The sequence below is a fragment of the Drosophila innubila genome, assembly GCF_004354385.1.
Source record: "Drosophila innubila isolate TH190305 chromosome 3L unlocalized genomic scaffold, UK_Dinn_1.0 0_D_3L, whole genome shotgun sequence".
Taxonomy (NCBI): Eukaryota; Metazoa; Arthropoda; class Insecta; order Diptera; family Drosophilidae; genus Drosophila; species Drosophila innubila.
The window spans coordinates 15,766,651-15,779,350 of NW_022995376.1; the positions used below are offsets into that span (position 1 = coordinate 15,766,651).

The 12,700-nt window shown below is 35.9% G+C and overlaps 3 protein-coding genes across 3 annotated transcripts; 1 reads left to right on the top strand and 2 right to left on the bottom strand.

Moving 5' to 3' along the window:
* Positions 1-110: 110 nt before the first annotated feature.
* LOC117788587 (ADP-dependent glucokinase) lies at positions 111-2,820 on the bottom strand. The gene is made up of 4 exons (XM_034627377.1): positions 2,080-2,820; positions 1,853-2,017; positions 1,066-1,792; positions 111-1,004 (listed from the first exon to the last, which is right to left on the bottom strand). Exons 1-4 carry the CDS (start codon positions 2,436-2,438, stop codon positions 753-755), a joined length of 1,503 nt encoding a protein of 500 aa, XP_034483268.1. The 5' UTR covers positions 2,439-2,820; the 3' UTR covers positions 111-752.
* Positions 2,821-5,237: 2,417 nt separating this feature from the next.
* On the top strand, positions 5,238-7,764 carry LOC117788634 (phospholipase B1, membrane-associated). The gene is made up of 4 exons (XM_034627464.1): positions 5,238-5,453; positions 6,206-6,394; positions 6,462-7,259; positions 7,327-7,764. Exons 2-4 carry the CDS (start codon positions 6,218-6,220, stop codon positions 7,600-7,602), a joined length of 1,251 nt encoding a protein of 416 aa, XP_034483355.1. The 5' UTR covers positions 5,238-5,453; positions 6,206-6,217; the 3' UTR covers positions 7,603-7,764.
* A 2,520-nt stretch (positions 7,765-10,284) lies between these two features.
* On the bottom strand, positions 10,285-10,842 carry LOC117788240. Its single transcript, XM_034626937.1, has 2 exons — positions 10,774-10,842; positions 10,285-10,705 (listed from the first exon to the last, which is right to left on the bottom strand). Exons 1-2 carry the CDS (start codon positions 10,823-10,825, stop codon positions 10,371-10,373), a joined length of 387 nt encoding a protein of 128 aa, XP_034482828.1. The 5' UTR covers positions 10,826-10,842; the 3' UTR covers positions 10,285-10,370.
* Between the last annotated feature and the right edge of the window lie 1,858 nt (positions 10,843-12,700).

Sequence of the window (12,700 nt, forward strand, 5' to 3'; positions counted from 1 at the left end):
ATCGGAGTAATCCGATTGCATTTTGAACCTTGAGCGGCAAATGTAAATAAATTGAAAATAATAAGTTAGTTTTCAACAGAAATTTTTATTACACACATATATGCATTGTCTTTTTTTTTAGCTTAAAATCAAGTGCGCAAAACAAATTGTAATTAGGAATGGTTGACATCGATACAATACCGAAAATAATTAAATACTAATAAACTTAAGCTAGGTCGCATTACTATGCCTGTCAGGAATAATTTTGAACACATTAAATAATTACGAGTCAGTTAAATAGTTAGAGATTCCATATATATATATGTAGAAACTAAGACGAAACCGAAAACAGTAAACTGTTACTGCTTATTTTAAAAGGCTTGTTTCATCTCGGGTATTTCGATTCCTTAAATTTTCACTGCAAAACTCATCTAGATATGTACTAAGGCCTTAAACCGATCTCTATCGTTGTTCCGTTCCGTTTGAATTGAGTACGTGAGCATTTGCCGGCGTCCATTGTTCATGTACTGAAGGTAACTCGTTTCTAAGGTCACTAAGGTGCTAAACAGCTGAGTATAAATGTCTGTTTGTAAACAGTATTTAACAGGGAATGTTTTTAGATAGTGGGTCATGGGTCACGGGTCTTGTGTCCAGGGTTCATCATGCGGGTAACTACTTGAGTCTTTTTCAATCGTTTATAAATACTAAGCAGTCTTGCCGGTATCAAAATAATGCTCGTTGTCATGGTAACTGGTTTTGCTTCTACTTCTGCCTCACAGTTGAGCCACCAGTCCAGAGGCGGATATATTATCTCCAGCTCCCGCTGTCTTTTTAGCTACCCGACACACCAGCACGGGCGCCACACAAATCTCCACTTCGATTCTTTGCCTACGCGGACCGAATTGTATATATTCCTGCCAGCAGGGCACAGGATTGGCTGCACTCATGCGCATTCGAGGTGCTTGCTCCTGAGCCGAGGTCGCAAAGCTGTCGTCCAGCACCAGCAAAACCGACTCCGGATTCACCTATGTGTAGAACAATAGTAATTCAATAGAAGAAATATCAGTTAAGAGATAGAACACTCACAAACTGCGATTTACAGACATAACGATGGGCTGTTAAGGCAGCCTTGGCAGCAGCTCCGCGGGTATTCTTCCACTTGGAGTTGGCAATGGTCAGGATGGCCTGGTAGGCCAAGGTGTGTACATGAATACGGGAGACGACGCGACGTTGCGTATCTGCCTCACGCTTGGTATGATAATCCTCTAGTAGACTGATGAACACCTGTCGCATTTGATCCAATGTATTGGCTATACGTGGATTCCAGTCGGTGGCAAGCGTGGTGCTTCCATGCTGCAGCACTTCGCGTAGATTGGACAGCTCCTGTTCGTTCATGCCCAGAGAGTCCACGTAGGGCAGCACATACTGACGTAGTTGCTGCAGCAGCTCCAGCTCCACATAGCTGGCCAATTCGAAATGCTGCAGCGTATCCCTGGGTTGGCTGATCAGCTGCCTTTTCACCTGATTCAAGCGTGCCTCGCGTACGCCAGGGCTGAACTTGAACATGTCCATCATTTGCAGACCGCTGACAACCAACAGTTGTGGATGGTAATGCTTTAATGCATCTGTCAGCTGCTCCACAGACCTCAGATGTGGATTATTCTTATCATTGTGCAGTATATAACGATTGGCACGTGGCGCCTCGTATGGTCCCCATTTATCACCAGCCTTGTACTCCAAAATGAGATGTATATCATCGTCAGGTATCTCATCCCCAGCCAGACTTATCTCCTTGGGCAGCAGTGGACGCAATCTACAAAGATAAACGGTTATCAGTTATAAGTTCAAAGTATGGTCTTAGTATGAAACCTACTTCTTGGACATGTGTGCGCCCAGAAGCACATCTGCTCCCTCCATGACAAAGCGCACGGCCATGAGGGGCGCATTGCCGCCCATGTACCAATGGATGCGCTCCTTGTCCAGCTGCTTGGCATACTCAATCAACTGCTTGAACAGCGTGCCGTTGGCAATGACGCGTCTAAAAGGAATATATTTAGATAATCACTCACACTAATATAAAGACCAAGTGGATGCACTTACTCCGCTGCGGCGCCATTCTTAAAGTAATAGACAAATGATTGCAGCAGTTCATTTTCGTTGTTCACATCATTTGCCGCAATATCTGGACTCACGTTGGGCACACGCATTTTGTAATAGGTGTCCAGAAATTCAGTAGCATTGATCTGCAAGTCCGTGCAAGCGCCGTAGCCAACAGCAATTTTGGGCGCCGGCTCAAAGGCGGATCTCTTGACCCCGCTCTCGATGGCCAGGAGTCCAGCTAGGAGTACGGTTGTCTTGTTAAGCGCCTGCAGTGACTGAAATGCCTGCCAGATGATCGATATAAATGCCGTAAATACCGAGCAGCCGGTTATCCAGCCCATATATTTTAGAGCTCTCATATTTCTTCCGTCTTTCTCTTTTGGCACTCAATATAACTTGTTGTTGTTGTTTTTGCCGGCTGCTGCGTCTGTGTTTCTATCTGTGTCGCTGTTCTGTGTGTTACTCCAGATTTATTTTTGCTGATGTGGCTGCTGCAGCAATGCTGCTCCTCTGCTGCTGTGACTCTTATCAAATTTGAATGCTGTTTGCCTTTTGTGTTGTGAGTTGGTTTTATTAAAAGATAACGACACAACTCCCATTTGTCGACTACTAGAATTAAGAGTAAAAAATCGATATACGTGATTATCGATGTGTCGATATACTTACTACCGAAAGCATATCAGGGATGTTCCCTTTTTTTAAATTTCAATTGATTTTTTTGTGATAACAGAAACTACGGCAACTGATTTGTTAAAAAAATTATATAAATTAGACATATTCATGTAAAGTACATTATTATTGTGCAACAGTGAATTCGTGTAGCTATTTTGCTCACTTGACCACATGTGACGTCACTAGCTTCACTTTAAACTTATCGAAACCGTCACTTGGCAAAATCCGGTTATTTCAAACTTTCGCGCTTTTAAATGTGATGACAGGTCTTTACTTAAAAAAGTGCCGGTACATAATTAAAAGTTAATAACAGTATATGTATTTGTAAATAAACTGAAACTATTTGCGATAAGCTATTATTTATATTGAAACTTAAAGGATAACTGGTTATAAATAATAGAATAAACCGGCTAACTATAAGCATGACAAGCATAAAGTTAAAGATAATAATTATAACAATAATAACACATCAAAGCAACAACAATGCTGAAGATAATTTGGGCTTAAGTAAATGGAGAGATGATATATCAGCTTAAAAACTGGTATAATTCATTTAAGTATCTTTAACAAACTGTTGGCACTTAATGTCCACATCTGATATATTTGATATCTGTACTAAGCGATTTTTAAACGTTTTCAGTGTACTTAAATACGTCATCAGCGTTTATTTGCGTTTCGTTTACAATTTTGTAGATGTTGCCTCGTTTAAAGGCGGCTCCTTCTTGTTTCTGTTGTTAACTTAAAACAAGTTGTTGCTTCTTCGTTGTTTCACTTTAATTGCTTCATGCCGTTATTATTATTGTATTATATTGTTTTATTATAGACAAGGTTAACCAATGGATTGCTTGTAGAGGAAGTAGAAGTGATATACAGCTCGTGGGTGCCTGGCAAACATTGATAAAGTGCAATTATTGTATTTGACAATTGATATTGACTACTCACAAAGTTAAAACTTTAATACCTTCACTATTATTTAACTATTTTCCTTAACTATGATTTAATATACATTATTAAATATATAGTGTTAAAATAAACTATATTATTCTTTTATCTTTATTTTATTTTAACTCAATATTATTAGCTTATGAAAATTCTTATAATAACATTTAACATAAACTGAATGTTTTATTTTTAATTTGTTAATGTGTTTCCCGCTTGTGTACGCTTATTATGTTATTTTAATATAATAAAATTAAATATGACGTTACTTATTTTTTCCGTTCAGTTTTCTCTAGTTGTATTTTAATATTTTAGCAAGACTTTTCTATCTGTTCAAATGTTGTTCCAGGTGCTAACACTCGAAAGCGTAAAACGACATGTTCCAAAGGTTCATCCAGTAAAGTATTTTTTATAGCACTTCCACTGATAAAATCAACAAACGCCAATTAGTGCCAGTAAATTATATAAGTCTAAAAAAATCCAGACTCTATTTATCACGACATATCACGTACACTTTATGTACAGTTTTAGACTGAGCTTTCGTTTCGGTAACCAATTTAAAATGCTGAAGATGCCACTAAAGTCGGTGAGTTGCAGGTCTCGTTTTCTTTACCCACATTTCAGCTGCTCCTCAGATCAGACTTAAGACGCAAACGCGCCCCTTTTGATCATTTCTGGTCTGGTCAGACCATAAAACTCGCTTCTGTCTGCCCACTGATTTTCCAAGTAGTCAACGATAAGCGTTCATTCTGACAAGTGGATATGTCGTTGATTTTGTCTCAAAACTATTTTTAACTGGCGAACGAAAGTGAATTTAAGAATTTACGCTTACTCAGACGACAACATCGAATTTAACCGGCTTGGCGCTTCGGTGCGCTTGTAAGTGAACGAGTATGTGTATGAGAATCGGAGACAGCCAATTCTGATATATTTATACCATGTAACCATTTTTAGCAATGGGTATATTGAAATGTACAGAAGATAAGATTGTTTTAAATATTTTTATATTTAGTATTTTGTTATTGTTATGTAAAATTAAACTATTAATATAAATATAAAAAAATGCATATAAACTTTGTTGGTTTTATAATTAATGAACTAAAATTTAATTCTCAAAATATGACCGACTGCTAAAAGAATTATTTATATATTTAAAGAATATCCTTGAATAAATATATATATATTTTAAACTAACATTTTTCATTTATTTGATTACTTGTAATTTTTTTAAAACTTAAAATTATTAATATACAAGAAAGCTGCATTTTTAAATATGATAAATGAACTTTTTTCTTCTTCAAAGAGACTATCATATTCTATAGCTAACTATTCTATTTTTTTGTGTAAATGATAGGATATATATAAGCTGAGAAGTCTCAACGTCGAAATTCGCACTTAATTTGTATTGTATTTTGTTCTTTTTACGTGTTTCGTATGCTTGTGCGAACCTTTTTTATTCTATGCGTAGTACGCTGTCCGGGGCACCGTCTCTGAGGCTATTCATATATAAAATCAACATAATCAGAAATTCTAGCGAGCAGTTGATTCTATGCGATTGACGGAGCCGGACGCGCTGCTGCCTCTGCGGCTTTAAAATATTAAACATACATATAGTATACAAAATCCAATTTTGTACATTTAAGTAATTGTGCAATTCTTCGGAGAACTTGCAAGATTTACTGTTAAAAAATTGAACTCGAAAAAATTTAAGAAATTCTTTTGAATAAAAAGTGTTGACATATAACTGTTACAAAAAATCAAAGGTAATTTGCATACTTAATTAAATTTGATAAGATCAAGTGAATTGTGTTAATAATTATAATTAGTTGTGATTGCATCTTCGATCTGTTCATTGTGGCGGGTTCGTTTCCTAAGTCTTTTGTTTTGACACCGTGCATTATGCAAAAAGGAAATAGATTCTAAATATATATGTGTATGAATATGAACTGGATTTAGCACGCCGTCTAGCGCTATATATAAACTTATTTACCGCAAACTCGTGCTGCTTTTACGGTTCAATCTTCCGTCACTTCCGCCTGCCAACCTATTATAAATTAATATAGTAAATGTTTTTCGAGATATTTCAAAAACGTTTTTATTGTTCTTTCGCTGGTCAAAAAGCGTGGCAAAATGAGATTGAATCGGTCAATGGAGTGACAATGTATATTATAGCTTTGTAATGAACTCCCAAATGATAACTCCTGCGATTCAATGTCATTGTGATATATTATCCCAAGAGGGCAACTATTTTAAGCTTGCCAAAATAATTGGTCAACATAAATTTGCATAAATTTGTCGACATTCTTTTATGCTAAATACGTAAATTAGCCTAGCAAATATACGAATCATCAAAACAAAACAATCAGCGAAAAGGTGAATAAACTAATAATACAATCGCCGTCACTGTAATGAAACATCTTCGGAGAACTGGTTCAGCATCGAGGACGTCACCAGAAGCAGCATCGAAAGCAAGAGTTTGGCAAGTCCATTAATCTTGGATTGATCTTATTTTAAGCTGTAAAACAAGATGTGGAAGGCATCACTGTTCCTGTTGCTGCTCAGCGTCGCGATTGTGACGTCACAGCGCACGTCATTGGATGTGGCTTTGAAGCATGCATATCGTCCACTGAGATTGCTGGGTTTGGCCTTCTCTGGTCGCTCTGGCGACGAGTCAGCAAACGTGCAACGTGTGCGGGATGCGGGCGTGAGTTTAGATCAACAGAAGCTGGAGAAGATTCTTACTCATCTAAATAATGACTTTCTCTTTTTAGAAAACTCAAAATTCGAATGCACGCACGCGTTCTTTGCTGCAATTCTGTGATGCAGAACATGGACCTGGAAGACGCAGCGATCAGCGACCCACGAGTGTGCATCGTTTGAGACCCGGCGACATAGACATCATTGGAGGAATGGGTGACTCTTTGACCGCTGGCAATGGCATCTTTGCCACCAATTTGGTGCATGTTACTGTGGAGAATCGAGGTGCTTCGTGGTCCATTGGCGGCCAATACAATTGGCGAAAATATCTAACGTTGCCCAATATTCTCAAGGAGTTCAATCCTAATCTCTATGGATACTCCCTAAAGGACGGTCTATCCACAGAGCGCTCATCGCGTTTCAATGTTGCCGAATTGGCTGCCATGTCCCGAGATATTCCCTATATGGCCAAAGTTCTGGTAAAGCGCTTGCAACATGATCCCAAAGTGAATATGACCCACGACTGGAAACTGGTCACGTTGTTTATAGGCAACAATGATTTCTGCACCGATATTTGCTTTTATCCCAAGCCCGAACTGACAGTTTCCTATCATGAGCAGAATATGCTAAAGACCTATCGTTATTTGAGGGATCATGTGCCGCGCCTGCTGCTCAATGTGGTGCCAGCACCCAACTTGAGATTTCTAGCGAATCTCTCGGGTCTGCCTCCAGTTTGTTATAGCACCTTGCGCTTTGAGTGTCCCTGTTTGCTGGGCAAGACCAAAGCTCACTTGGATTACTATGAAGGCATTATGAAGCGTTGGATAGCCAAGGATTATGAGATTGTCAATATGCCAGAGTTTAATACCGAGGTGAGTCTGGAAAGTTGCAATACCTACCTTTCTTTATTTGATATGTTCCCTATATTTTTCTTTTCAGACCTTTACCATCAATTTGCAGCCTTTCTCGCAGTTTGAGGACTTTCCCCGCACCCAAAGTGGACAAACCGATACGCGATTCTTCTCCGAGGATTGCTTTCATCTAAGTCAACGTGGACATGCCGCCGCAGCGAATGCTATTTGGAATAATATGCTGGAGATGGAGGGCGAGAAAAGCGGATTCAATCCGCGCTTGTTTGAGAAGTTTCGTTGTCCCACCGAGAAGCGTCCTTTTCTGATCACCCGGGTGAACAGTCAAGCCGATTTCATCGTCTAACAATCGTCACCAAATCTGCCCTATTATATAACAACCTCTGTGATATCTGTCCTAAGTCTCTACTATCCATATGTTTGTCAAATTCATTTACACTTTGATAAATATACATTTAAGTATCTGAAAACTTCAGTTCACTTCAGTACGGCTAATGAGTAAGTCAAACAAAGTGTGCATAATTTATTAGTTCCCCCGCATTCTCTCTTTATTGGCAATCTTTGAGTATCAGGTAGGCAAAAGGGGCGTGATTGCTGTTTAATTTACATATCACAACGCCAGAAATGGAATGCGCATGTCTTACAGAGAGAAGTCGCCCCCAAGTTACATTTGCCCCATAATAATTAGCCACTAGGGTTACTCAATGAACAAAAGATCAAAATGCATTAATATTAAGAGTTTATAAATCTAAAAGGGTTATTAATTGAATACAATAACTAAGTAAACAAAAGATAAAAATGCATTAATTTCGAGTGTTTATTAATCTGAGAGTTGAGCATATGTAAAATTATTCAAAGTCAAGTGACTTACTCAAGGTTTATTTACAGGCACAACTTCTGTTGGATAGTGCTTAGATTTATTGACTACAAATTGTGAAATTACTAAATTTTTTTTTTAAATTAAATTACAAGTAAAAATATTAAAATCATTAATTCGACAACCAATTAAATGCTTATTTCAGGTCTAAATGGAATAATACGCTTTTTAATTTATTATCAATTTGGGCTAATGAATTCACTGTTTTCAAAATTTTGAGTATATCTAGATATTTAGAGCCCCATTGAATTTTGGACGAATAAACACTTGAACTTTTTTTATGAAAGTGTCCGAAGTGCAGAAGATTCCTTGTTGAAACTGTGTAGAATATATTCTATTCAAATTACTGAAAACATAGGCAAGATTATATGAAATTTCTATAAGGTATCATAAGGTATCTATAAGGTATTTTTTAATAAATATTAATTTCGTTAATTGGAATATTTAATAAAAATATAACAAGCTTTTGTAATACTTGTTATTACCTTATTCTCCTACTTTTAAAACTCCCAAAATTTGACTATCTACAAAAGAGCAGTTATTTTTTTTAAAGCTTCCGAGTTCACTTAAGGTCTAATTTACGGTAATTCCCCCAGATTCGTATGCTTTTTTGACTTGTTGAAAATGTAAATAAGTTATTATTGTCAATTTAATTTTAAAAGCTTCGCTCACAAGGGAAAGCACACTTTAGAAATTAATAAAAATTAACGAGCTTAAATTTTCCATTGTGAAAAAGAAAAAGAAATTAAATGACTATGTAACGTAAAAAGGTGTTAAGTGTACGGGATTTTATGCTTAACACCTTTTGATCACAGGTATATAAATAATTTTTTTCCATGCTCATTTCCTGAGTAACCCTCTTAACAACTGATAACTGTCGTGTGTTTCCCTCGACTTGGGTGGCAATAAAACTTGTTACAAATGTTGGAGCATCAATACCGTCTGCTCATAATAATTGTTAATTTTAATATTGTAACGTTGAGTTTTTTACGGTTTCGTTGTTGGAACGTGTTTTTTGCGGGTAATGGGATACCTCCCTCTGGGCTAATCTGCCACTCCCCCGCTCCTCATTCTCCTCACGCGTTGCGATGATCAACGGTTTCGCATGCAAGTGCCAAAAGGTAAATGAAACAAAAACATCAATTACGTTTTTTTAATTTTTTTTTCTTTCGGTTTTGTATTTTTAGCGCTGATTGCAGCAATTAATAAAATGGTCTGCCCCTTCCACTGTTCCACTCCCCTTTCCTATCGCTGTAGGCGAAATGCGTCTATAAGGTCTGCCGTCTGTCCATGTAACTCGGTCAGTGTTAAGGTTAATGTCGACTTTCGCTTGACTTTGAACTTGACAGAAATTGAAACGATTTTTATCACAGAGCGTTGTGCAAATACTTTGCTAGATAAACATACATAATATATGTTTTCTATCTGGTTTTTTTTTTATGTTTGTGATCGTAACATGGCAAGCGAGTCTCTTAAATTCTTGACTTATAAGTCATTTCAAAGTCACGCCCGATTCATTTGTCATATATAGTTAGAATTTCGAGTAGATATTGACATCTCTGGTATTGCATAATAACTATCTCTAATGAAACTGCCCACAATGGGTATTTAAATTGTGAAAGTTCATATGTTAAAAGTATTTTCTCTCTAAACAACGTGTTATTATAGTTATTCCTACCTAATTGCAGGGTATTGTCAAGTCGAACATATTTAAACGCATTTAAATAGTTTTTCTTGGATTTTAATTGCTATATAATTAGTAGTCAAACCGGTGTAAATATAAAGTGTAACCTAACTCGATAAATAATTGATGAATTGATAAGTTGACTGATTGATTAATATAATGAAGGCGTGATAAATTTCAGCGGAAGACATGCACAGAGCTAGCTAATTGCTCTGGATTATATTATTAAATAAATTGCCACTTATTAAAAATTGTTAACGACATATACAATAATTTTTCAGGGATGTTCCGGAAGTACAAACCAACTAAAACCCAACCAAAATAACATTTTTAAATAAATAAAATTATACTAAATATGTTAAATAAGTACAACTAAAATATCTTTTCTTGTTTCACAAAAACACAATAAAGTATTGCAGGCTTTTAGGATCAACTAAAAAATAAATTAAGCTGCAGATCAATGGAAGTATTTTCAAATGTTTTATAATTTATTTAGCACTATTAACTTAGAGTATATACAATAAATATTTACAGTATTTATCTTCGATTATTGTTAACCAAAGCGACTGTTGTTGTCCAAGATTTCACTGCTAGCGCCAGTTGGCAGAGTATTCTGACTGCACTTGCAATCCTCGCCATCGACACGTCCTTTACCAGAGGTTAAGATGCGAACACCTTCGGCAAATTTCGGAAAACCAGACATGGTTTCCTTTAATGTCGTCATCATGACAGGCAGATACATGAAGAAGTCTTTAAAGTGACCCACAACTGTGTGATAATCCACAGGTCGACCATTGCCTCCATTTCCCCCTGCTCCCTGATAGTTCCCATCAACGTCAATGTCGTTGCCATTCTGGACATAAGGCATGGCCCAACAATGTTGCATAGCTGTGAACAATTCCAATTTATTTGTTATTGTCATAGCCATGGAATGGGTCGGTTTACTTGAGACTTACCCAACAATAAAATAATTGCGACCACTTGAATCTGTCTGCTGTACTGTGCCATGATATCAACTCTTGAGATTGACGGATTTTCTGGAAATGCTCAGCTCTTGCCATTGCCACCAACAATTTATAACATTTAACAGTGCCGTCGTAAGCAGAATTTTCCATTTCAAGTCTTTATCTCACCCATTTTTGTTGTGGTTTGCACTTTTGCGCTGAGCACAGCAGAAAAGACGAAACTCTTGGCGAAAATTTGATTTGATGTCCAATGTTATAAATAAAGAACTTTATGGCCAAGAACGTCAAGAACAGCTTCTTTAATTAAAGAAAAATATTTATTTAATAATTACAACAAGAATCTATTTAATTCGGTGTGCTTAATATCGAAATACGATTAGCATATTTATCTATTTATATTTATAATTTACAATTATTTACATTATAATTCTCCCTTTTTATTTAATATGAATTTTAGATAGATAATAGATAATAACTCAAGTGCGTTGTCCTATAATTATATTTATTAGTTGTTTAGTTCAAAAATCGCGCTTCGGTTTTGCCAGGGAGGGAGAGAGAGCAAGTGTCAGTCTGGCATCGCTGTAGTTGTTTTCGGTGGAGTCCAACAGTGCTGCCATACTGATATATCGTTAGTTGCTTTACCAAACAATAGATGGCGAATAGATGATCAAAAAATGCAACGGCATTTTATTTTAATTTTATTGTTGTGGCAAAAATTTAGCCAATAATTTTCAATACAAATTTTGAATTCGAAATTAAATAACTATTTTCCAATATTGTTGCATTGCCTTATAAAAGAAATTCAGTCAGATTTTTTATAAAACTACTCAAAATTAATCATTATCATTGATAAAAATGTTCAAAAATTATAAAATAATCATTACTTTGTGATTTTTATAAGTAATTTATATATTTTTGTGGGTAACTTATAATTTTTACTTTCTCTGCTTAAAAGATTTTATAAAATATAAACTGAATCTAATTGAGTTAGCATTAAATGTAGTTTTTTTCCTTAAAATAATTGTAAAATGTCTGCTATTACGTAAGGTTTATATTAGTAACAGCTTAATTGCTTTAAGTTTCATTTAAATTTGTTTGACTTTGTCATATTTTGTGTGTAAAAATAACGATTTACGACCATTTAGTTTGACTTGGTTATCAACTGTAATTGTGGCACTCGACTATTATATAGACACGTATGTAAACTTGACCCACAGGATATGGAGTGTCCTTGAACATGTAAGTTTCTTACATCAACTTGAATAATATTTGTATTTTCTTAAGCTTCGATAGACGCGTCGCGTCGTTTCATTAGCCAGCCAATATTATTGAAACAACTTTGACTGCGACTACAATCAAGTTATATGAATAGAAGCGGTAGCTAATCAAAGCTTACAAATCTCCAGGGACTACGGACAGAGGGGAGGTGCAAAGGGACGTGTCCTGTATCTGCTCATGTTTACACTTGTCATTATTGTTAATTGTGTTTGTTGTGGGTCAAGCATACATGAACCAAATTTACACATTCATATGGCCACCAATTTTTTTAGTTCAGTATCGCTCGTGGTTCAGTTGTTAACGGTTCGTTGTGAAATCCAAAAGAATCAAAGACAGTCTGTACTTTGAACAGTATGCGAAAGCGTAAAAAGTCTAACATTAAATAGAGTTTCTAACGGAAATTGGTAAAAAAAAAACAAACAGATTATTAATGTACAAGCTATTTTTACTGAACTCAAAAAATACTTAACTTTATTTCTGTGGAAATTTTATCATTTTTGAATCAAGTTTTATGCGTATAAATATATACAGAGGTAACACTTTACTTCAATTAAACGTTGAAAAAGTACCTCTAAACTAGTAATTAAGGAATAATAATAAAAACTTATCTGTTGTCTACAATCAGTTTTGGGAATTTTGA

Excerpts from the sequence above, each read along its gene's own strand:
- LOC117788587 (XM_034627377.1), bottom strand. The coding sequence starts at position 2,438 with ATGAGAGCTCTAAAATATATGGGCTGGATAACCGGCTGCTCGGTATTT. Across the intron at positions 1,793-1,852 it reads GGCGCACACATGTCCAAGAA|ATTGCGTCCACTGCTGCCCA; the intron begins GTAGGTTTCATA and ends TTATCTTTGTAG. Across the intron at positions 1,005-1,065 it reads ATGTCTGTAAATCGCAGTTT|GTGAATCCGGAGTCGGTTTT; the intron begins GTGAGTGTTCTA and ends TTCTACACATAG.
- LOC117788634 (XM_034627464.1), top strand. The coding sequence starts at position 6,218 with ATGTGGAAGGCATCACTGTTCCTGTTGCTGCTCAGCGTCGCGATTGTG. Across the intron at positions 6,395-6,461 it reads AACGTGTGCGGGATGCGGGC|AAAACTCAAAATTCGAATGC; the intron begins GTGAGTTTAGAT and ends TTCTCTTTTTAG. Across the intron at positions 7,260-7,326 it reads TGCCAGAGTTTAATACCGAG|ACCTTTACCATCAATTTGCA; the intron begins GTGAGTCTGGAA and ends TTTTCTTTTCAG.
- LOC117788240 (XM_034626937.1), bottom strand. The coding sequence starts at position 10,825 with ATGGCACAGTACAGCAGACAGATTCAAGTGGTCGCAATTATTTTATTG. Across the intron at positions 10,706-10,773 it reads CGCAATTATTTTATTGTTGG|CTATGCAACATTGTTGGGCC; the intron begins GTAAGTCTCAAG and ends AATTGTTCACAG.